Source organism: Balaenoptera musculus, chromosome X, assembly GCF_009873245.2.
Source record: "Balaenoptera musculus isolate JJ_BM4_2016_0621 chromosome X, mBalMus1.pri.v3, whole genome shotgun sequence".
Lineage (NCBI taxonomy): Eukaryota > Metazoa > Chordata > Mammalia > Artiodactyla > Balaenopteridae > Balaenoptera > Balaenoptera musculus.
In genome coordinates this window covers 18143953-18168836 of record NC_045806.1, presented here as the reverse complement: position 1 = coordinate 18168836, position 24884 = coordinate 18143953, and the positions used below count along the sequence as shown (strand labels likewise).

The following is a 24884-nucleotide window of genomic DNA, read 5'->3' as shown; positions in this document are numbered from 1 at the left end:
CAGTAAACAAGCCACAGGTACCTAAAATGCTGGGCTGGGCTACCTCTGACCCACTCTGATAAGTCTTTGCTCTTCCGCTCACCTGTTTCCAAGAATACAGTCTGAACCTGTTAAAGGTTCATTCTATGAGGAAATACTAACATCTGCAAAAAGCACTGACTTTACAAAGCAAATTCCCATAAACTGTCATTTAATCCTAACTCCTCCTAATTTAACCACTTCTTCATCTTCCAGGAGAACAAACTCAGCTGTTGGAATTAGGCAGATCAGAGGTTTTTCTTGTAAAATGTGGCACCCCAAACAGGACAAACCCCGAGAGTAGGCAAACAGGACTTGGGGGAAGCCTCTTCCACCTCTCGCTGATGGGTGGTGGGTGGCATGAGGTGGGAGCATGAGCTTACCTGTGACACTGGATGAAAGTAACAAATAGCAACTCAAGGGCTTTCAGGGGAGGAAACCCACCCCTCGGGGTCGACAGCCAGCCAGCTACAGGCAATTACTGAACTATGCACAAACCCAATGAAAACAATGTCCATTCTCAATTGTGTCAATGGTGCCTTGGGTGCAGGTAAGAGCTCTTTCCTCCACAGCAACACAGTGGTTTTTAAAGACATGCAAAGAAGCAAGGATCTTTAAGGATGGGGAAGCCATCCCCTTGATCATACCGAGCAGGACCCTGTGGGGCTCCTGGGCACAAAAGCCTTTCTGTGTCCCCCATTTCTTGATTACAGGAAACCGGGCTTCATTCAGCCTCCAAGACCTTCCCTGAGTGCCAACGGGCAGTTCAAACAGATGCTAATTAGGGAAGGGAGGGGATACAGAGACAAGGGAGGAACAGTCAAGAGAAACAATAGTGTAACTCTGGGGCAGGGTCCTGGTTCCCCCCAAGGGATACACACACTGTAACAGTATCTTTGAGCTGCTTTGCAGATACTGAAGCCCCCACCAGGTGGGAGAAGTTAACTTCATGCTGCCCACAAGCACGTAGACCCCAGACTGGTTGGAACCAGAACGTGGATGATACTGACGCCCACTTACCTCCACCAGCCAATCGGAAGAATGTCCATGAGCTGATCACGCTCTCCTTGAACCATTACTATAACATTTCTCACTACCCCCTCCAAGCTGGGACACACAGTTTTGAGGGCATTAGCCCGCTGTGGCCCCCTTTGCCTGGCAAAACAATAAACCTATTCTTTTCTACTTCACCCAAAACTCTGTCTCCAAGATTTAATTCAGTGTTGGGGTACAGAGGCTGGATTTGGCTTCACTAACATGAAGCGCATCTCCCTGAAATGGGCTTTGGGAGATATTCTGGAGCCCTACATAACTCTCTTTTCAACCTTCACTACAGAAAATTGAAAATAGATGGTAGAGAGAAAGACAGAATATGTCCTGGGCCTCAGGTACACCGTGTAAATTGCAAGAATTTTTCTTTTCAACAAAACATTACTGATGTAAGCTTGCTTTTCCTGTTCCTTTTCTTTTGAATAGTAGGATATGAAAATAAAGTTTCTAATAAATCCCATGGCTTCTTAATTCAGATTTAAATCATTGGCCACAGGGGAGTAATCATTTCAGATGCTACTGAGTCATTTGTCAATGATTCAGTCTCTAACAATGTCATTCCCCAGACAGAAAAGTGGCACCGTTCTTGTCCTTTTGAGGCCAAAAACAAAGGGCCTACAACAAAGTATTCCCAACAACTTCCTTCCCGCTCCACCCTGATTTTATGAAAAGATGTAAAAACAGTGACAAGGAAAAACAAGGCCTGTGCTGTGTTTTGAACTGAAAATCGGAAGTATAACTGCATTCTCAATTCAAAAACTCCCATACCAAAACCACGAAGGAACCAGACTTCTCATGAGTGCGGAAGCCCATAAATGCATTCCATCTATTTGCTCACTCCTAGAAGTAATCCCAATAAAAACCAGACCAATTTAAAAAAAAAAAAAAAAAAAATCAGGCATTTTGATGTTGGCCAATTCATTATCACCGAATTAAAGACACAGTGGGAACCAGTTCAATTCAGATGGACCAGGAAAGATTAGGAAAACTCTGTAAGCAGGAAAAGAGGGAAATTCCAGAAAAGAGTGTAGGTGTGGACAAGTTCTTTAAGGATGGGGAAGGGCCCGAGGACACGTAAGCTGAACTTGGGTGGGGTAAACAAGTCTGGGTGCTCCGACAGATTTCAATCAAGTGGCTGAGTTCTACACTGTGTCCTGCTCTCTTCACATGCAGTTTCCTGCTTTGTGTCCATGTTGGAGGTTAAACAACTTTCCAGTTATCTTACATCTGCCCTGGGGCTTTCCTCTAGGCTGATCAAATTTAGCAGGATGAGCCATTAAGTACTTAAACGTCCTTAAACAGCCAATAAGGACGCCCTCTGGTGGGAAGTGCCCTGAAATGGAGAGGTCTGTATTCTGGATGGTCACTTCCATCGGTGACGCCCCAACCTTACTAAAGTCTCTCTGTGTTTCTGCATCTGTGTGTTTGCCTTTATGAGCAACGGACAAGCCCACTTTTGAGGGCCTGGTAAGGAGCCGCCCAGGCAGGGCAAGGCCGAACCGCTCAGAATTACCTGCTGTGCAGCCATGATTAATTCCCAGGACCTACCAGACTCTATCCCTCCCAACAAATGTCAAAACTATTACTTTTATTTTTTATTTTACTATTACAAAACTATTATTTCCATGGAAATATGTTAATAAAAAAAAAAAACAAAAAAACTATTACTTCTATCAAAGCTCTTTTAACATCTGACACCACTGACAAATACCTCTGTTCTGTCCAACAGAACATTTCTGTCACCACAGAAATGTTCTTTATCTGTGTTGTCCAACATGGCAGTCACTAGCTATTAGCTAGGGACATGAGGTGAGACTGAGGAACTGAACTCTTTTTTATTAACTTAGTTTTAAATAGTCACATGTGGCATAGTGGCTGCACTCCTCAAGAAAGGTTAATGGTCTTCGTTTTCATCTGAAAAGAACCCACCAGGGGCTGCTCAAGGTGGGTGGCCTCTGAAATTCTTAGTACCTTACAATATCAATGTCATCTTACCTGAAAGCACTGAGGCAAATTTTCTATCATCCCATGCTGTCAAAATCTCTTAAAACTGCTTAATTCTACTCTGGGGCCCAGAACTCTGAGGAAAGACAAGACAATCTTTTCTCTTTACTGGACAGGGTCGAGGAGGAGTTTTCTAGCTCCCCTTTGAGGTGCCAGCTCCACCTAATTCTCTGCGTTATACAGTTCCAGCCCCTTGGAATCACTGTACACTCCCTTCTGCCTTTGTTCCACTTTGTCTAGCATCTCTCTCTCTCATATACAGTTAGTCTTCTGTTGTAAGGGCCCACTACCTCAGTCTACCAAGTGGCCAGAAGCAGGACTTTGATCTCTTCTATATCTTAGACACTGCTCAGGGATAACACCACCATTCTGATTATTTTATCGATTAACCAAATATAAAAGAACATTCAGGAGTGGACTTACCGCTTCACCCGCTCAGTACTGTCCTGACTCAATTCTTTCATTCTTTCTTCTACTTTGTTCAAAAGCTGCAATTAAAAGAAAAGAAATGGGCTTATCGAATAAGCTGAGTGGAACAGCTAAATTCCAGAACAGACCAGGAGGTTGAGGCCGTGTTGACAGAGCTGTGACACTGGTAGATGCCCAGATACACTTGTCCTCCCCAACCCCTAAAGCAGCCTGCAGGCCTGGCCCAATTCCACACTCCCACGCCAACTAGCCCAACATAGTGCCAACCTCACTTCAGCCTAAGGTACCAACAAAATAATGGCAAAGGGAAAGGCTCAAGGATATTGCAGCTGTAACATCCTAGATAAAGGTTTACATTCCCTCCAGTGCAAAGTAAAATCATAACTCAGTACTCAAGCAGTCAAGGGAAAGATGACAGCCAGGTTCCTAAAAACTACTGAGGAACAACTATTTTTCTTCTAAAATCACTTATCTGAAGGGAAGCAAGTTTAAAATTAAGTGAATATTTAAGATAAAATAGAAATTTTATTGAAAAAAAATTAAGTGAAAGTCAGCAAATAGGTGAAAATAATTTTTTCATTAAACTGAGCAGATTTTGTGATCCTCAAATACTTGAGTAAATAAAAGTGGAAAACTGACACTGTCAACTTCTTTGCCTTGCGCATCACCGTCGTAACTCTGAAGGTCCAGCAACACCAATCCATGCGGGTAAATTCTCAAATTGGCAAAGCTACAGAGGAAAGCATAATTTTAAGGTTAGGAATTGTATCACGGCACTCAAAAGAAAAAAGACACCAACCCAGTTAAAAGGCAAAACCACTGCTCTTTTTTTCCCTAAATTACATAATTATCCCTGTTGCTTTCTCATTAGAGCCTCTTCATGGGGGCAGGGAAGCCAATCATTTAGGGAAGATTTTAGAGAGAGCCATCAAGTGCTAAGGTTTTCAAAACAGGTTCTTGGGTCCAGAAAGTGATTCAGCAGCAAGTTCTATGAATCTGATTTTTAAGAAGGTTCCTCAGCAGTGATTGACTCCTCCTTAAAAGGAAGGGAGGGTGGTGAAGAGCAAACTGGGTTCTCCCAATTACCCTCAGAGTTCAAAACAGAGCCGTGGTTTTTCTTTTGTTTGTTTGTTTGAATAAATTTATTTATTTATTTATTTATGGCTGTGTTGGGTCTTCGTTGCTGTGCGCAGGCTCTCTCTAGTTGCGGTGAGCAGGGGCTACTCTTTGTTGCGGTGCACAGGCTTCTCATTACGGTGGCTTCTCTTGTTGCGGAGCACGGGCTCTAGGCGCACAGGCTTTAGTAGTTGTGGCACGCGGGCTCAGTAGTTGTGGCTCGCGGGCTCTAGAGTGCAGGCTCAGTAGTTGTGGCTCGCGGGCTCTAGAGTGCAGGCTCAGTAGTTGTGGCTCACGGGCTCTACAGTGCAGGCTCAGTAGTTGTGGCACGCGAGCTGAGTTGCTCCGCGGCATGTGGGACCTTTCTGGACCAGGGCTCGAACCCGTGTCCCCTGCACTGGCAGGCGGATTCTTCACCACTGCGCCACCAGGGAAGTCCCCAGAGCCGTGTTTTTCTGACTGCAAGCAGGTGGTGGCTAAATTCACTGAGCTCGGGGCCTGCAAGCCAGATCCAGCCCCCGGCATGTTTTGTAAAGCCTGCAGATTAAATATGTTTTTTTACATTTTTAAAGAGTTGCTTAAGAAAAAAGAGGGAGTATGTGACAGAGACCTTATGTAGCTCCTTACAGGAAAAGCTTTAACCTCTAATTTAGTGTATCTGACCAGCTTTTTTATGAAATAAAGAGTCTATCACACATGTGTAAGAATTATCTGAAGAAACTTTTCTTTCAATTAGACATGTATATTTGTATATATGCAGATGTGTATGTGCACATCTGATATAAAATCACTTCTTACTAAAAGGTGTGGTTAAAGAAACGTTTGAATGATACTAAATAAGATGAAGAGTTCTGTTTGGAGAATACGGGCAGTGTGCTTGGATTAAAAAATAAATACAACTGTGGGACTTCCCTGGTGGTCAGTGGTTAAGAATTCACCTTCCAATGCAGGGGACACAGGTTCAATCCCTGTTCGAGGAACTAAGATCCCACACGCTGCAGAGCAACTAAGCCCGTGCGCTCTAGAGCCTGCACAGTACAACTAGAGAGCCTGTGCTGCAACAAAAGATCCCGCGTGCTGCAATGAAGATCCTGCGTGCCGCAACTAAGACCCGATACAGCCAAATAAATAAAATAAATAAATATTTAAAAAAAAATACAACTAGTTAATTTTCACCTTCAGCCCTTAAATGGCCTCAAAATCAAGTTCAGGCCCAGGACACCACAAACTCATCTGCACCTGCACGAGCTGACCATCCCCACCCACCACCACCACCAGCCACACAAAGGAGAGGGGCCAGGGGTAAAGGAAGGAGAGAGAAATGCCACCTCTTAACCAGCTAGGTGGTTCTAGCAAAGAATCCCCCACCAGAGAACCTAGGAACACAGAGAATGCCGAAAGGTAGAGTCAAACCTCACCGGATTAAAACCGGAAATAAAGAAAGAGGAAGAGTTGCAAGGGGGAGAAAATGGAGACCAAGAAAAAAGGTGACTGAGGACCAGGACCACACACAAAGGGGTCATTAACCAGAAGTCAGGCCAGAAGCCCGGCTGGGAGCTGCAGTCCCTATCCTGAGCCGACAGGTGCCTGGGCGTGGAAGAGAGGAGTGAGGTTTCACGACAGGCCGCATGGGGATGGGTCCCAGCTAACCAACTGAGAGGAGAGGAAGACCAGTGTGGAAAACAAGTTTTTAAACTAAGCATATTAGGGAATTCCCTAGTAGACTAATGGTTAGGACTCCGTGCTTCCACTGCAAGGGGCCAAGTTCCATCCCTGGTTGGGGAACTAAGATCCTGCAAGCTGTGCGGCACGGCCAAAAAAAAAAAAAAAGTAAACTAATAAGCATGTTAATTTTTCTCTTTTTTTTTTGCTTTCAGAACCAACTTCCAACAGCTCTCATTACTCAAAAACTCCCTTCCAGGAAGAATCCTAAACCTTCTAGAAAACTGGGATTGGTGTCTAGGGCAGAAGATTCAAGAACTGAGGTAAAGAGGTTGGTCGCGCCCAGCTGCAAAGGCCTTTAGGAGGTGGTAAGAGATGCAAGGCTTCACCTGGAGTGGAGGAGGAACCTACCGAGCTGGGAGAGAGGCAAGGTCTGATTGCTGTGTCCCCAAATGACGGACCACAGCTAGGACAGTGAGACATGGGGGCAGGGAGGATGGAAAAGAGAGGCTGGAGGGTGCAAGGCCAGCTGCAGACCTCCGCTTCTATGGGACTCACCATTAACTGGGCCAAAGCCCGAGGACGGAGGCAGTAGAGGGTTTGGGTCACCCTTGAGAAGAAATCATTTTAGATACGTTGGAGGTATCTGCTACAGGCATATATGGACGTTTGCTACATAGTCAGAAACAACAATCACCACCACAGGGGTGAACCATGTACCCTTATAAAGAAAATAATGGAAGCGGGGCTGAGCTCAAAAGTACAAGTTTCCCTCACCTCACAGCATTGTCTTCTGGGCCTCTGTAAGATTGGGGGGGGGTCTTCTTTTAATTAGAAAAACAAGGGAGAGAATATAAGACATTAATGAAGCCACGTGGAATTCTAGAACTTAGAGAACGGAATGAAAGCCATCAAAAATACCCAGAGTTCACATTTTAAAATTAATAGTGCAAATTACTAAGAATCTTAACGGTTTTACACACAAGACAGTCTAGAAGATACAAACCAAGACTTATGGAAATGCAAAGAGCTCAATGCACCAGTGTCTTCTGTTATCAGTCATTTCCTTTCCCAGTCTTAGGTTGACTTTCATTTACATATTGATCAGGTAAAAAGTCTAGATCATCTATAAAGTCTTAAGGAGAAAAAAAAAAAAAAACAAAAACAGCACCTGGATCCCTTCAGCTTCCTGTCAAGCAACTTGCAGACTTTCTCATCCTGAATTTGACTGCGGTCTGCGTTAATTGATAACCACTTATTACAGGCTTCTCACAGTGGGGTCAGCTGACCGGCAGCATTGACATCCCCTGGGAGCTTGTCAGAAATGCTATTTGGGGTGCTGCCCCAGACCTGCTGCAGCAGAAACTCTGGAAGTGAAGCACGGCCATCTGGATCACTGCCTGCCGGTTCACACTGCTTATGCTGCCCAAGGGTTCTGGGTCTTGGCCCCACAGAATCACCGGGGGGTGTTTGGAGAAACAGCGATGCCCAGTGGCCTCAATCTCTGGGGGGAGTGCCTGGGCATGGATTTTGTGAAGGCATTCCCAGGCAATTCTACTGTGCAGCTAGAGCTGAGAGGCACTGAATTCTAGCCCCCTCCTCAAAGATGCCAAAGGAGGAAAGAAAAAAACCAGGACACCACCCCACCACCGCCCTTTACACACACATCCACCCACACACACAAACACACATCCCCCCCCACACACACACACACTGCTGAAGTGCTCAGACCTGAAGAGGAGCACTCAAGGCCGCCTCACCTGCCGTTTTTGTTTATGTAGGTCGCTAAATAGCCATGGTCCTGCCAGGTGTGCACCGACTCCGTCATCCCCCGCTCCTGGAAAATGGACTGGAGGCCTTTCAGAATGGTCTCACCATCAGCTGGAGAACAGGGGGAGAAGGCAAGATGGTCAGAGTGAAACATTCAGAAGCAAAGCCAGCGAGGCACAGTTTGATGAATGAACTTTTAAGAAAACCTGAACAGAGCTGCCAGCGTCGTTTATCGCCTTTGTCATGAACGTTCTGAACCCTACAAGGAGAGGCTTCAGATTACCAGGGAACAAAATAAGAATGCCAACACCAACCACAAAATAGCTGTGCCAAAAATGCAGACAGATATTCAGCAAACTAGAAATAGCCTAACAAAATATTCAGGCTAGCCAGAAACCAGAAAGACAAACACAATAAAAGACATTCCACTTTAGCTTAAGTAAGTTAATGAGAATACAAAGTACTAGAAAAAGAATTCCATCCACTGTTGATGGGTATCATAAACGACTTCAAAACTTTTGGCTTTGTGTTCCAGGTGTTGTACAATAAGGATGGCTTGCTTTTATTATTGGAAAAAATAAATGGCGCCACTCAGTAACCTATCTCTAACTGGTAGAAACTGAACAATTCAATATGGTACAAGCTGCTAGGCGTTGTGACCCCATCTCCCATCCCACCCCCTGCTACCAAAGTGGAGCTCTCAGGTCAAGGACTGAGGTCAAGGTTACAGAAATTGCATTAACCGCTGTAGGTTCACTTGAAGCCACAATCTTCAAGAACATCCATCATTATGATATTTAGGTAAAAACAAAATGCAATTTATTCTTATCTAGTTGTATCTGCAAAAGTGCTCACTCCCTGAGAAGGGTAAGATAAAGAACCAAGATGAGACAAAAGGAGCCCTCCACAGGCTGGTGCTTCTTCCACATGAAGGAAAAGAGTAGGGGCTGCAAAGCACCAAAACAAAGCATCCCTGTGACCTGAACCGAGGGCAAAAGAAAAAAAAACAAGATCCACAGCTGACCACAGTGTGGTTTCACAAGAAAATTACACTAGAATTCCTTCCATAAACTAAGGAGTGTCAAAACAGACTGGAAGGATTTCCTCAATCTATGCAGGAGTCCATCTCCAATGACATCTGAACTATGCTCCCAACACCTTCCGGTGCACGATAAGAACGAAGGCCACAAACTGGGTTCAGAGGCCAAACTGGGCAGCACATGTGTCTTATTCTGGCCTACGCAGACATTTTTAAAAATGTAAATTGCCACTTAAAAAGCAGATGATTTCATCCACCCCAACTGTCGTTGGTGGAATAGTGGCCCCCAAAAGATACGTCCACACCCTAAGCCCCAGAACTTGGGAGTGCGACCTGATTTGGAAAAGGGTTTTTGCAGATGTAGTTAATTTAAGGATCTAGAGATGGATCATCCTGGAGCATCCAGGTGGGTCCTAATTCCAGTTAAGTCCTTATTAGAGACTGAGGCCTAGAAGACACAGGGAGGAGGAGGGGGGAGGAGGAGGGGGGAGGAGGAGGGGGGAGGAGGAGGGGGGAGGAGGAGGGGGGAGGAGGAGGGGGGAGGAGGAGGGGGAGGAGGAGGAGGGGGGAGGAGACAACGACGACGACAACAAAGGTAGAGACTGGCGTGAAAATGGCCACAAGCCAAGAACACGTGGAGCCAACAGAAGCTGGAAGAGGGAAGCAAGGACTCTCCCCTAGAGCCCTTAGAGGGAGTGAGTGTGGCCCTGCTGATACTCTTGTTTTCAGACTCTAGCCTCCAAAACTGGGAGAGAACACGTTTCTGTAGTTTTATGTCACCCAGTTTACAGTACTTTGTTACAACAGCCCTGGCCGACTAATATACCCACCAAAAGTCCTATTTTAACTCTGCTTAACAAACAAAAGCAAATGGAGTAGCAAAAATGGCAGTGAAGGAGTAGTGATTTTTTTAATCTTCTCAACCTCCAAACACGGAGCAATTAGGATAGCACAACCAAACCTCACAGACAACATTTAGAACAAAACTAAATGACAGACTGCATCCCCCAACAGCACACCAGGAGTAGGTAGAGACAAGTAGCCCCGGCCCAGAGACCTGGTGGGGTACCAGCAAGTGTGAGAGAAGTGAGCAGAGTGAAGGGAATGCAACCCCCCCATAAAAATACCAACAGGGGTTCACCCAACAGGGAAGGCAGCGAGCGCCCAGCAGGCCGCGGGGACCTGGGCAGGGTCGAAGAGCGTGGGGGGAGCCACGCCCTGTGCCCGGCCAAAATGACCTGAGGCCCCTTCAGGAAGAAGCCCCGCATCGGGAAGGGACCACCGGAGCAGCGCCCACACCGCCGCCCCACCCAAGCACAAGCACCGCCCAGCACGAGCAGCGGCCTCCTGTCTCATTTGGGTCTCCCTCGTTCCCAGCAATACTGTGCCTTTGGGAAACTCATTTGGCAAAGAATAATCTAGCTGGCTTTGCTACTCTGGAACTGGTTTCAGGAAATTAAAAGGGGGAGGCCTGAATTATATCCCCCAGAACTGTGGTTTTAAGACTGAATTCAGCCCCTGAAAAAAATTTCAATTTCAAACTTGATACAAAGAACTGACCTTGTTCCATTTGTGTTTGTCAACGAAGCCTGGTGGGGTCGGGCCACCGTGGAAGTGACTGAGCTGCGGGGCGGTGGAGACAAGTGCGCCCAGCAGTACTTGAATTGTGACTAGGAAAGCCACTATGCAATTATTCAATCCCTCCCTGGCCAGAACAGATGTTTTCTGTTTTGAAAGTGTATAAAACAAATCATCACTCCCGGTAAACGGCCTCAAGACCGGGTTCAGCTGGCACATCACAAAACAGGACACAAAACCCCCATGCTGGTGAAGAGGGCTGTGCAGGCAGGGCCACCCTGCGGATCGCTGGCCAGGCTGTGCACCGAATGAGGGCCCTGGAGCTGAGCTGGAGCAAACTCTGTCCCCTGGGCAGGAAAAGGGGGTGTCTTTGTCTGATACACGCAAAGCCCTTGACTGCTGGCCAAGCCCAGCGTGGCGACCATCCCCTTTTTCAAACTGGCACAATTAGCAGAAAGGCACTGAGTGGGCTAATGGAGGCCCTCCAGCCAGGTTTCAAACTGAAGGAAAACACATTACAAAAGAGATCCAGTTTAGTGCTCCCTTATTCCTATACTGTGGGCTTACGCCCCCAGTTCAGTACAAACAGCCCGGGTCTGAATGATCCTGCTGGCTGTCGCCACCGCCCAGTCCCTGTGGCCAGAGTGTGCCGGCCCTGCCAGGGACATGGGGACCATGCCGTTCTGCCCACTGTTCACCTCACTTCATATTCACCTTCCTCCTGACCTGGGGGCTCCCCTGTCACCCAAGCTGCTCCCAGCCCTTGGAGAGGACTCCAGAAAGCAGAGCTGGAGCTGAAACAACTACCTAGCATCTCTTTTCCAGAACCAAGGTTTTAAGATGAAAACTGGAAACCAAAGAAATGAGATCCACTAGCCTTAACAAGGTAGCTTCCTTGGTCATCTTGATCTCAAGTGCTCAACAAATGTTTTGTGGGTAAATGAAAATCTCATCTAGCTAAATTAATCATCCTTATTCCTGTATCTCTGCAGAGCTTCTGGAACACCTAGACCAGTGGTTTTCAATCCTAGCTGTGCATTATAACCACCTGGGGAGTTATAAAACTTCTGATGCCACATCCTAGACCAATTAAAGAAAAATCTGGGGGTGGAACCCAGGCAACACTTTTTTAAAGCTCCCTGGGAAATTCTAATGTGCAGCCACGTGTGAGAACCACTGATCTAAACCACTAGATAAAAAAAGAAAAATAAACCCCCACTAACTCCAAGCTAACTACACTCCAGTCACCAAAAGGTTATAGAAAATATTCAACACAACAGGAGGCCTGAAAAAAGTCCAAACTCCCTGCCAGCTATAGCCACAGGTAACCCATGACAGGCCCCCAGAAAATGCTCTGAAATTAATTATCCAATTTCAACCTTTATGCCTGTCTAGTAAGGAGCACGTAACACGACCAAACAAAATGGGCTTGCTCTATCAGGGTTCCTCGACGCGGGTTGAAAATACAGTGTAAATGACTTTCCTGTTCCTTACAGGACTTTTGATAATCCCAGCCATACCCACTAAATACAAGAAGAGCCCGCCTTTGTTAAAATAAAAAAAAAAAAGACCCCACACCCCAATTTCCCAGGGGCAGAAGGGAGGCGGGCAATGCAGTCCCTTGAGAACTACTAGATGCTCTACACATGCGTGAGCAGGAGCCTGGGGTCAGAGCGCACCCAAATTTGGGAACACAAAATAGAGATGTCTAAGTGCCTATGAATCAGAAAATATGAAAATAGATTCAATGCTAAAAGAGATATAAAAGCACACTGCTTTCAGGTAGACATGGTAATCTAAACTAGGCTAATAAAATGTTGCTTGGCACAACTTCTTAGAAAACTCTGCCCAGGCAAGAATGATGTGCAACTAGTGAAGCACTCAGAGCCTTCCAAAGTGCTCAGAAACACAGAGACCTGTCCCAGGGCAAATGTGTCCTTTGTCCAATGGGCAACTCAGTGTCCTCGTTTCCAGACCACTGCCCACTTTGTGTGTGTTTATTCAACAATAACTTAAGAAGAATCAACTTGGAGGTCTATTGGAGGTCTAGTCCAAATTAAATATACCACCGTCAAAAGAAGACAAGGGAAGACAAGGTTTCATCTCCCTGCCTCATTTTGTCCCAGGGATCCATTTATAGGCCTCTCTTGGAGAATGAACCTCATTCCTCTGACCCTGGCCATCAGCTCCAGACAGCCGAATCCCAAACCTGTACATCCAGCTGCAACCTGCCTCTCACCCAAATGCTCACCACACTGTCCAGACTTCCCCACTCCTTCCCACCAATGGTTAATACCCCTCTGCCACTTAAGATCCCCCTTAACGGTCCCCTGAAGCTTCTCCCACAAGTCCCCCACCACAGCCTCTCTGCACCACTCAAACTCACTGGCCTCACTTACAGACCTCATTTCATCAAACATAAAATGGAGGCACCACTTCACAGGGTTCCTATAAGGAAGCCAGCACCAATGTTCGAGCCCTCCGTCCCTCACAGTCAGGCACTGCCATTTAATCATTACCCATCAGGTGGGCAGCCCTGTGGACATAAGTAGATTAGCTGTGCCCCCCAACCTTACTAGCCCAAGTAGAAAAGAGAGTCCCACCCAATAAAAATCTATACCAGGCGCCCTGCTTCAGTTAGATTCCCTCTTCCTCAGCTTCAAGAGGCTAAAATACTGTAACCTCCTTAACTAAGTGAATTCCACTAGAGAGGCTGCCCTCAGGAAATAAGCAATTCTCACACTTCCAGAAAAACTCTGGGACTCTCCACCCCGTGACCATGACTTGTGCCTTTAAGTCTTTTCCAACTTCAAACACTTCAACTAAGAAAACTCTGGACATAAAGTATGAGGGCTTTAAGCTACACAATGCCAAGTCTCTGCCGCTGCAGGGTCATCACCCTGCACCAGCTGCGGGCCAGAGCCACACTAGTCCCCTCTGCAAAATTAGGTGGCTGCATTCCTCTCTGCTCTCTCACATTTAAGCAGCACCTGGCTTATAAAATTAGAAGATGAATTTCTATTCTTGCTAAACGTTATCTTTATATGCACTGGAAATGCCACACTTCACCATCAAGGACCACCCCCCCCAGTTGTACTGTCTCCTAGGTCTCTCTCTCCCACAAAGCTCGGGCAATTTAAGCTCCAACAGGTGGTTAATTATTCCCATGCTTGCACCATGCCCAAGTGGTGAGGCCCAAAACCCAGCCTCCTTCCATCCCACCTCCCACTCCCCAGACCCTGGAATTTCCAGAGCCCCCTGATGTGCCTCCTCCATGCACACTTCCCATTTACCATCCAGGTCAGAGGCCCCACCCCTCCTCCCGACTCCCCCTCTCAGAGATCTGCGCTCAGTGGGAAGATGGCCCCGAAGCTGTTGGCAGATCCGTTTGCAGCTCCCTGCAAGGGGAAACATAAATGCAGGTATCCTTTCCCAAAAACCCCAGACTCTCATGTCACAGAACCTATGAGCCAGGCTTGGGTTGTGCAGTTTACCAGCTTTCTGGTCTTCTCGACAGACCCCTAAACCTAAAAGAGGAAGATAAGGAAAATGGACTCCAAATACAGTTTGAAATCATTCAAGTATCTGCTTTAAAAATCCTCTCAGATATTCTCATCTTCACAGTGGTGTGTTCACAGGACAGTATACATTGGTCAAAACTCAGAACTGTACACTGGGGACTTCCCTGGTGGCGCAGTGGATAAGAATCCACCTCCCAATGCAGGGGACACGGGTTCGAGCCCTGGTCCGGGAAGATCCCACATGCCGTGGAGCAACCAAGCCCGTGCGCCACAACTACTGAGCCTGCGCTCTAGAGCCCGCGAGCCACAACTACTGAAGCGCACGCACCTAGAGCTTGTGCTCCGCAACAAGAAAAGCCACCGCAATGAGAATCCCGTGCACCACACGAAGAGTAGCCCCCGCTCGCCGCAACTAGAGAAAGCCCGCGCGCAGCAACAAAGACCCAACGCAGCCAAAAATAAATGAATAAATAAATAAAAATTTTAAAAAAAAACGTACAACCAGCATCCTACTTAATGGTAATAGACTGAATGCTATCAGTAAGGAGACAAGGATGTCTCAATAAGGCCTAGAGGTCAAGATGTGCCCAAGGTTACATACACATTTAAGGCTTGTAAGTGGTAGAGCTAAGAGCTAGGATCCAAACTCAAGCAGCCGGGCTCCAAAGATCCAGTGCTTTTAATCATGACACTGTGTTGCCCCCTGATTAGTTAAATATGGGACAATAAGCCATTTGTCCCAGACACCAAAACATCAACAGGTTATCTACTTGTGATAAGATGAGAGATCTGGGTTTCCCCCTTTCTATTTCCCTACACCCTGCAGGTAGTCTAAAATGAGCACATAACTTAAACAAAAACATGTAAAAAGACAAATGCATAAACCATTATTTGAACAGCTTCTGGAGTTTCTTCAAGCAAAGCCATATCCTTCATCAAAAGAAAAAAATTACATGGGAACTCTTAACAAACAAAAAACATTCACAAAATGCCTTTTTTTTTTTTTTAAGACCTATCATATTCCAAAGGGAATAAACTGATAGTAAGCTCTTTTTCTCTCCAACCTAGACAAACCCCACTTAGGAACACTTGGACTGACAGGCCCATGATCCCCTTCCTCACAACCCCAGACCAACTGGGCCACTTAGCTGCAGCATTAAACAGTTCAAAAATTCAGTGTTAAACCATTTATAAAACCTACACCACTACTGTTTCCCCAAGTGTGATCCATGGCACTGGTTCTAAGAAAAAGGGTCCCATGAGTAAGTCATAGGATGTAATGTACAGCATGGTGACTATAGTTTTAATACCGTACTGCATATGTGAAAGTTACTAAGAGTAGGTGTTAAAAGCTCTCATCACAGGAAAAAATAATTTTCAACCTATGGATGGTGACAGATGTTAACTAGACTTATTGTGGTGATCATTTCACAACACATACAAGTATCGAATTACGATGTTGTAATTAGTTGTAGCCTGCAATACAATATTATGTGTCAGTAACACCTCAATAAAAAAAAGAGAACGGGCCCCATGTTGAACCCAGTTTGAGAAATCTTCTAATATTTTCTAGAAATTCAGAATGCCCATTATCCTATCGGTCTTGCTTGACCACTGTGATCTGCAGTCCTTCAGGAGAGACAATTTGGTGCTAAATGTAACAGTATCCTAGAAATTGCTCAGGATTCTCACAGGAGAAATTTCCATTCCAGGGAAAACAGTCATGCAACACAAACCCATGGAAGTGTTATCTTAAAAATCAAAATGTCTTCATAAAATTCTGCTTTAGTAACTTAGAGAGGTCCTTTAAGTAGACCAACCTTCAAATCACATGCCAACCCTTTATTTTCTGCCTCTTCTTCTGCCAGCAGAACTTTCCTTATCTTTCAGTAAGTGAAATTCACACCTCTTTATAACAGATCATCTTTACCCACTGGCACAATTTCAAAGTACTCAGCGCTAAGTACTGCAATTAGTGTTAAGTGTTTTATGTATCATTTGACACTCTTCCAAACATTTTATTGGACATCCCACCCAACAACACAGTGTGTGGGATATTGGTATCACTGGTGCCTTCACGCAAAGGGCGAAATTAAGGTACATGGGAAACTACCCAGAGGGTCAAGTCAGCTCAGGAACCCAGAACATGCTCCTGGCTCTTACCAGCTCCTTTTGACTTTGCCGCTTAGCCCATGAATGCCTTTGATCACAAGTGCGGCCACTAACTCAGGGGCTCATTCCAGAACACAGGTGACATCATCAGTTTAACGAACTGCAGGCCCACCACAACTTTGGGCTCCAGAGTTGCCTTTTTCCTGGGGTCTGGAAAAATGCCCAGTCGTAAGGGTTTAAAAGAGCATTTGTGCAATGGTTTACATACTTGGCTGGCAGAATTCAACTGAGGAGGTTTCCTGACTTTTCAAAAGAACTGAGCCTGTAATTAAACTACCATGAAATGGTGGTTGGAGCCGCAGCACACACCAGCAGGCTTAGGTTACAACTGCAGTGAAATGGTGGATTAAAACGCGCAGAGCATGCGTGACTCCAAAAACTAAACTCAATAATAGCTTTCTTGAACACGTTTTTAAACAGAGGCCCAACCACAATCCAGTAACTTTCGAGCTAATCCTTACGTGCCAAGGGTTAGTATAAACACGGTGGTCTCAATTCAAATTATAAAGCCCATAATGCCAAATCTTACCCAGGGTCCCAAGTCCAACACCAAAAGCTCTAACTTTTCAAAGCTATGAGAGACCACAGCACTTCAGTCTACCTCCCAAGAAGGTAGGGAAGGCCTTTGAATGCTGATTCAAATATGGCCAATTTCATTATACAATTAAGAGGATACAAAGATTCCAGGACTTCCCTGGTGGTCCAGTGGTTAAGAATCAGCGCTTCCACTGCAGGGGGCACAGGTTTGATTCCCTGGTGGGGAAACTAAGATCCCACATGCCAGGCAGGGAGGCCAAAAAAAAAAAAGAGGATACAAAGATTCCAAATTGGTAACTCCTCCAGTGCAAAACAAAACTGGCTTTCCCCCACAAAAACAAAACAGACAAAACACCCTAAAGACAAATCATCTACCAGTTGCTTATTAAATTGGAAAACACTCTTTTTAAGAAACATCACCTGCAGAGCTTCAGATTACTTGAAAAAATACCTCCCTTGTTAGCTGGGGTGATTGTTCCTAAATGCCTGGATTATGGAATCAATTTCTTAAACAGCTGTTATCCCTTCCAAAGCATTTAAAACAATAGAGAACTACCAAGTAGGAACTAGATGAGGCTTTTTGATATAAAGCACAAACTAATTTTACCATATACCACCTCTACAGGTTTAAAGACAGAGGTATAACTGCGGAACTATATTCTAAAAAACCATTAAGGTTTACACAATTTTTTAATGGCAAGCTCACAAAATGAATTCCCAGCAATGTGCAATTATTCAGCCTGGGGTCAAATAGAGCATGATCAGTGCAATTAAGAATCTTGCAGAGTTGGGGAAAAGGGAGTTTTTTTTTAAATCCCAACAAAGCAAAGGAGCATGCCAAATGTAGGCAGACTCTAACAAGGGACCTCCCCCAAGCAATCCAGAAAACATTTTCAAAGACAATTAAGGTATGAGAGAACACCTACGTCACACAGAAAAATACCTTCCCCAGAGCTGTTAGAAAATTCTGAGTCCAGGTTCTACTTGGAAGCACAAGGAGTGTGAGACTCAAGTGTGTGTTGGGTGAGGATGGAGAATCGGGTAGAAATGGACCTTCATGGACCTTGGAAGTGCTGATAAGGAGTTTCAACTTCATCTGTAGAGTAATGAGGACTCACAGGAGGGCTTTTAAATGGGAAAAGGGACAGGGATCTGTTGCGTTTCTGTTGACTGAGCCCTTCCCAAACAAGGGAGGGAGACAAGTACGGAGACTGTGGCCAAGGGCTGTAGCCAGGAAAAAGGTGAGCAAGGAATCTGAGAGGGCAGCAGGTAGAATCCATAGGACTTAATGACGTGGATGGGTGCCTCGAAGGTTTCTGATACACGGGGGTTTTTTGTTTTTAATGAGGATCCTATTATACTGGTTCTCATATAATCAGCATCAGAATTGCTGGGAGGAAAGCTGGTTAAAAATGTAAATTCCAGGTACTACCCTCCCCTCAAAGACTGTGATTCAAGTCAGTCTAGAGTGGGGCCCACGCATGCATTTTCCCATTCATCAGCCGCCCAAGGTTTCATCGTTAAAGCGGGTGTGGGTGTTCTCTATCACAGTGGTGGATAAAGTGTGATGGGACAATCATAATGCTGAGGGGGTAGGGAGAAAGCTTTTTCTACTCTTGAACAAAAGAACAAAAAAGCTAGATGCAATCAAAACTTGTTTAGGTTTTATGCTTATAGTTATAGCTATTTAAAATACACGAAGGTGGGCTTCCCTGGTGGTGCAGTGGTTGGGAATCCGCCTCCCAGTGCAGGGCACACGGGTTCAAACCCTGGTCCAGGAAGATCCCACATGCCGCAGAGCAGCTGGGCCCGTGCGCCACAACTACTGAGCCTGCGCTCTAGATCCCGCGAGCCACAACTACTGAGCCCACGTGGCACAACTACTGAAGCCGGCGCACCTGGAGCCCGTGCTCCACAGCAAAATAGGCCACCGCAATGAGAGGCCTGCGCACCTCAACGAAGAGTGGCCCCTGCTCGCCGCAGCTGGAAAGGGCCCGCGCGCAGCAACGAAGACCCAATGCAGCCAAAATAAATAAATAAAATAAATTTAAAATACACGAAGGCAGTGGGAGGGAGACGCAAGAGGGAGGGGATATGGGGATATATGTATACATATAGCTGATTCACTTTGTTATACAGCAGAAACTAACACAACATTGTAAAGCAATTATACTCCAATAAAGATGTTAAATTAATTAATTAATTAAGTACATGAAGATGATATGCTTCCGCCAGAAAGGAGCTCAATAAATACATGGAAGAGCGGGAGCTTGGTGGAGAGGTCCAAGATGGTTCAGGAAATGGGGGGGGGGGTCACCTGAAGCCACAGGCTTTGCTCGGTAGGAAGTGCTAACTGGCCCCAGTGCAAACCTCAGGGGAAGGTAAGGCCCATCCTCCTTCCCTGCACCACGGACACTTCCAAAAAGAACCAGGGAAATTTTGCTGATGATTTGTCATCCAGATCACTGCAACAACCCGGTTAGAACTTACACCGGGGATTCTCTACCCCAGCACCACAGATATGTTGGCTTGTCAATGCTGTGCACTGTAGGATGTTTAAAATCACCCCTGGCCTACTAGATGCTGGTAGCACCTCCCAAGGTGAAGAGACAAAAAAGGTCTCCATATAGTGATAAACTGGGGGGGGGGGGGCGGGGGGGGGGGGCGGGACACGCAGCCATTGCCTTAACTAAGAGGCTTCATGGTTGTGGAATTAACAAAGGACTTGGAATCAAATAGACAGGGCTTTGAATCACAGGTAGCCCACTTAAAAGGAGAAAAACTTCAATGGGCCTATTTATTCATCTTTAAAATGGGGATAAAACCCACCATAGGGCTGTTGTGAGGATTACATAAAATAATGTGTTATGCGCTTAGGGCAATGCGTAGCCCAGGAAGCAATTAGTAAACACTGGCTTTTTTGTTTTCAAAAAGATGTTTTGAAGAAGTGGGGACATTTGCTTACAGCTTTGGCCTGAGTGGAAACCTCCTCCCAAAAGGAACAATATAGAGAAATGACAGTCCCAGTTCTCTCTCCAGCTCCTGGGGGGCCTGAACCTGGGGTCTATGGACTCCCAAGGGCCAGGGGACACAATTCAGGGGCTCTGTGAACATGGATGGCAAAAAGTATACATCCTTATTTTCACTAATTGAAACTTAGCATTTTTTTCAATTATGCTTGTAAAACCACACATTATCAACTACCTGGCCATTGTCACAACAGAAGCACAGCTTTTCCTGATCAAATGACAGCTGAAATACTGATTTTCTCGGCTCTACTCCGAAATTACGGAAATTTGGAAATTATGAGGCCTGCAGCTAGACTGTATTTTAATATGTTATGAAAGAAGCACATATTACTATTTACTATGTCACATATTAGGGGTTTTATTTTGAGAATGTTATTTTAAATAAATGGGTTATTTTATGCATTTAAAATTCTTATTCTGAGAAGCGCTCCACAGGCTTCCCCAATGAGGGCCAAAGGCACACAACTTAAGAACCCTTACCCTCAACATTTTTCAGCTAAGCCCATAATTCCCAAGCAGGCTTATGGTTTTTTTGTTGTTGTTTTGTTTTGGGTTTTTTTTTTTTTTTGGCCGCGCAGCGCACTTGTGGGGTCTCAGTTCCCCGACCAGGGACTGAACCTGGGCCATGGCAGTGAAAGCCCAGAATCCTAACCACTAGGCCACCAGGGAACTCCCGTGTCCTTAATTTACTAAATAAATTTCTGTTATAAAACTAATTTGTTAATTTGAATGACACAAGTCACTCTGTTTCCCTACGTAAACTATAACTCAGTGATCCAAAGGACAGACACAACAGCATCAGTCACATCTCCTCACTCAGGAACCATCCTCTCAATTCTAAAGGTAAATGTGTGCCTTGTTTTCCCCTAGTGGACTTGAACTAGCTTTCCACCTTTATCATAACATCAATCAGGTCCATTTAACCAGTACTTCTCAAACATCTATGATGTATCAGAACTGTGTCCAGGATACAGACCCTGGAGGTCACCCTTCAAAGACACTCCCAGCCCGGGGAAGAAATGGACATGGAAAGGAAGACTGCAACCCTACCCTTCCAGGGTGGGCAGAGGTCGTGCGTACCTCACTCGGTCTACGCAGAACACTCGCTGGCTGCCTAGCATAAACAAACCACGTGTCCTCCACCTGCCCAGAGATGCTTAAGCTATACTAATGTGGGACATGTTTATTCTTGCTAGCCTCAGGCTGAGAAGTCACAAAATGTTTTCTGGGCTCAAGAGCCTTCACAGTCCAATACTTCACTTATGAGAGGATCAAAGGTGAGATTTTTTTTCAGCAGAAATTAAAATTTCCTGAGTTACCTCATCAGCCAGAACTAAACAGGCACCGCCAGGCCCAACCTATAATTGCCCTCAGTGGCCCAGTGGCTGCTGGGTACTAGCTGGCTTGCACTGGTAACCAAGTTATACAGAATCGCAACATAACATAACTAAGTGGTTCAAGTTTAATTCCATTAAAATCACATCATGGAACTGGAGCATGAGGAAGGATTACTGACAAATGAGAAAAAGAACATAATTCCAGGCTCCACAGGCATTTGACTCACCCTTGAGTCACATCCAATACTCACATGCCAAGAGTAATGCCTTTTGACTCATTATTATCAATTAAAATAAATGTTTTTGAAGACCTCACAGGTGGTAGACTTCTCACCAAGTGCCCCTTAATGAAAACCAAAAACAGATCCTAGTTTAGCCAGATCCCCTTATTCTACAAGGGTGGATACCTACAGACAGCAAGGGCATCATGCCTCCCCCCAAAATCAAGTGATGGGGGGAATACAATAAGAATCAGGGTCCTCTTACTCCCAAAACAGTTCTGTAGGGACTCAAGATCTAATACAGATGCATACATACATGTCCCCTTAGGATCTCTTTCTAGAATGTTCACCTTGTCATCAAAACTTTCTCATCTTTGAAAACAAAAAACAAAAAACTTTCTCATCTTGAAGATCAACAATCTGGGAATTAAGAGTAACTGGCTGGGGGACTTCCCTGGTGGCGCAGTGGTTAAGAATCCGCCTGCCAATGCAGGGGACATGGGTTCGATTCCTGGTCCGGGAGGATCCCACATGCCACCGTGCGCCACAACTACTGAAGCCCGCGCGCCTAGAGCCCGTGCTCCGCAACAAGAGAAGCCACCGCAATGAGAAGCCCGCGCACCACAACAAAGAGTAGCCCCCGCTCGCCTCAACTAGAGAAAGCCCGCGCGCAGCAACGACGACCCAACGCAGGCAAAAAAAAAAAAAAAAAAGAGTGACTGGGAATTCTCAATTTTTTTATTTTTTACTTTCTCTTCACACGACTAAATTATTTAGATGCCACTTCCACACCTCGCCAACTTCGAGCCCGCCAGCTTCTCCTGCTCCCTTCCAAACTGCACGTCCATGGTTCTCTCTCCCTCCCTAGCCGGTGCCTGCCCAAAACGTTCAAGTTCTCTCACTTTTTCTTCATACAATTAAGGGAAGGTTTTCCCGGCTTCTACAACAGAATACAGAAGTCCATTGGGAGCAACCATTTCAACAGACAACACCTGAATTTAGCTGAAAGCTGTTTAAGGCTTCAGGCAAGGACACTCAGGCTGAGGGAAGGGCCAGAATCTTCCGGCCTCATCGCTACCCTCCTTAGAGCCTGGAAAACCCACACTCAATAAGCACAGGTGAGCGCTCACACAAGACTGCCACCAGAAACTCAACTCAGCAGCTGAGTGGCCTTGAACCACTATTTCTTACTCAAGCCTCACCCTGCCAGTGAAACTGGCAGGCTAATTACTCAAGAAAACCTTTCAGCCGGCTCCAATCACCATTTTATCTCCTGATTCTCCCCAGCCGCCTCCCTTCCCTCCAGCCTCACCTAAGAAAGGAGGGAACTAAGAAATGCTTTTTCTCCTAGTCACTTCCCCACCACCCAAATACACTGATATTACTTCACAACCCTGTAGCGTTTTCCAGCAACTCCATTAACATTAAAAGCCCCGGGGGATGGGGGTACCCAACGAAGTGCGCCCTACCCTTCCCCCTTTTTACCACAGGGAAGAAGCAGCTCAGACAGGTTGAGAAATAAAGCCAAAGTCACAAGCAGAGCCAATCAACACAGGACACAAAACTAGGTCTTGTCCAAATCCCTGAGGTCTTTTTTTTTTCCCCTCATCTTATGCCTTCGAAAATCCTTTAAACTGGAGGAGAAAATGCAAAGTGATTACTCAGAAGTTTAAAAAAAGGGGCAGGGGAGAAAGAAAGTGTGAAAGTAATGTTTTCAATGGTAACAGAAAAGGTGGCTCCAGCCAATTGGAGAAAGACACTGAAAAAGCAAGACCTGGGTGAGACGCTCCAAGTGGGACAAACCGGAAGCGCAGATTCAAGTCTGCGGCACTCACAGGTTTAAAAGCCACCAGAGGGACTTCCCTGGCGGTCCAGGGGTTAAGACTCCGCACTCCCAATGCAGGGGGCACGTGTTCGATCCCTGGTCGGGGAACTAAGATCCCGCATGCCGCTGGGCCCGGCAAAAAAAAAAAAAAAAAAAAAAATCCACCAGAAAAAAGACCAGCAGTCCTACCCCTCCCCCCTCCCCCTTAGACGCACCCAGGAAAAAAGGACGCAAAATACCCTTCCTCTCCACAATTTCTGCAGTCGGTCCCGACTTTCCCAGCCCTCTGTTCTGGCCGGCTCGCAGTCTCCCGAGCCTCCCCGATTCGGAGACTTATAGTTCCCGCGCTGGGACTTCACCCCCCACCCCCCCCCCCAATAATAATATAATCATCGTTTCCTTTTCCCGTGCCCCGTCCCTTTCCGGGGGATCTGTCTCCTACGCAGTCGGCTGAGAATTCTGCGAGCGCGGCGCGGTCCTGCCCCAGCCCCGGCTCGCACGAGGGGAGCCCCCACCCCCGGGGGAATTTACCCGCCTCGGGGAACGGGGAAAGCCCCAGGGGGGGCCGCGGCCACCCGGACTCTTCCTCCTGCGCCCAGGGCGCGAGGGGACCCCCGGCGGGGGCGGCCGAGCCCGAGGAGGGCGCGGGTGGGCGACCCGGGCCCCGGACGGCGGCCCGGTCGGGGTCGAGGAGGGAGCCGGCGCGGCCCCCCCGGGCCCCGCGCTGCCGCCGGGACGGAGCGCGGCGGGAGCAGGAGCGCGGCCTCCACGCGAGCGCCGGTGCAAGCGGCAGCCCGGGAGACGCCAGCGCCGGGGCCGGGGCCGCGCGGCCGTCCGCATTGTTCGGCCCGCGGCGCGCGCCCCGCCCGGCCCCGCCAGCCCCAACCCGCCCGGCGGCGGGAGCGACGGGGCAGGTGGCGGGCGCGCGCCCTCACCTTTGGCGCCGAGCATGAAGTCAAGGGTGCTGTGCCGTGCTGCTGCCATAGTGAGGCGAGGCCCTGGGCCATGCCTGGGGGAGGCGGCCGGGGAGACTGGGGGGCCGCGCGGCGTGTCAGGCTGCGGCCGGCGGGGAGTGCGCCGCGCCGGGGAGGCCGAGGGTAGGAGGTAGGAGGGACCGCCGGGAGCCACCCGGGGCGCGGGGGCGGGGTCGGGCCCGCCTCCGGGAGGGAGGAAGCGAGGACGCCCGCAGCCCCGGACTCCGAGCGCCGGGTGTGAGGCCGCGCTAAGGCAATGGTGGAAACGTGGGCGCCGTGCTCCCCGGCGTGCGTCACCAATGGCCGCGCCCCGCGCTGAGGATCGGGCGGGCGCTCCCGCCATCCGTTAGGTCACCTTAGGTTTAAACCACGCAGCACGACTTCCGGGGGGCCCACCCCCTGCACTTCCCCCAGACCGGCCCCCCGAGCCCAGGCCCCTCTGATTTCCTGGCCAAGCCAAGAAAATAAAATGCTGGGATCCACCCTGGAGTCTAAAAGTACTGCCGCCTTTTCCTTAACTCTTCAAATGCTACAACTTAATCTATTAGAATTGTCATTTCCATCATCTGTAGCCAGGGCCGGCTCTGCGTTTCGGCACAGAA

The 24884-nt window shown here is 47.1% G+C and overlaps 1 protein-coding gene across 1 annotated transcript in view; it reads right to left on the bottom strand.

Moving 5' to 3' along the window:
• The window catches only part of SMS (spermine synthase), a 46869-nt gene extending 22318 nt beyond the window's left edge, over positions 1-24551 (bottom strand). The window contains exons 1-4 of the mRNA XM_036840949.1: positions 24244-24551; positions 8040-8160; positions 4141-4231; positions 3496-3560 (exon numbers count right to left, since the gene is read on the bottom strand). Of these exons, the coding sequence (XP_036696844.1) occupies positions 3496-3560; positions 4141-4231; positions 8040-8160; positions 24244-24292 (326 nt within the window). The 5' untranslated portion in view covers positions 24293-24551. The remainder of the gene's footprint in view (positions 1-3495; positions 3561-4140; positions 4232-8039; positions 8161-24243) is intronic.
• Positions 24552-24884: the final 333 nt, after the last annotated feature.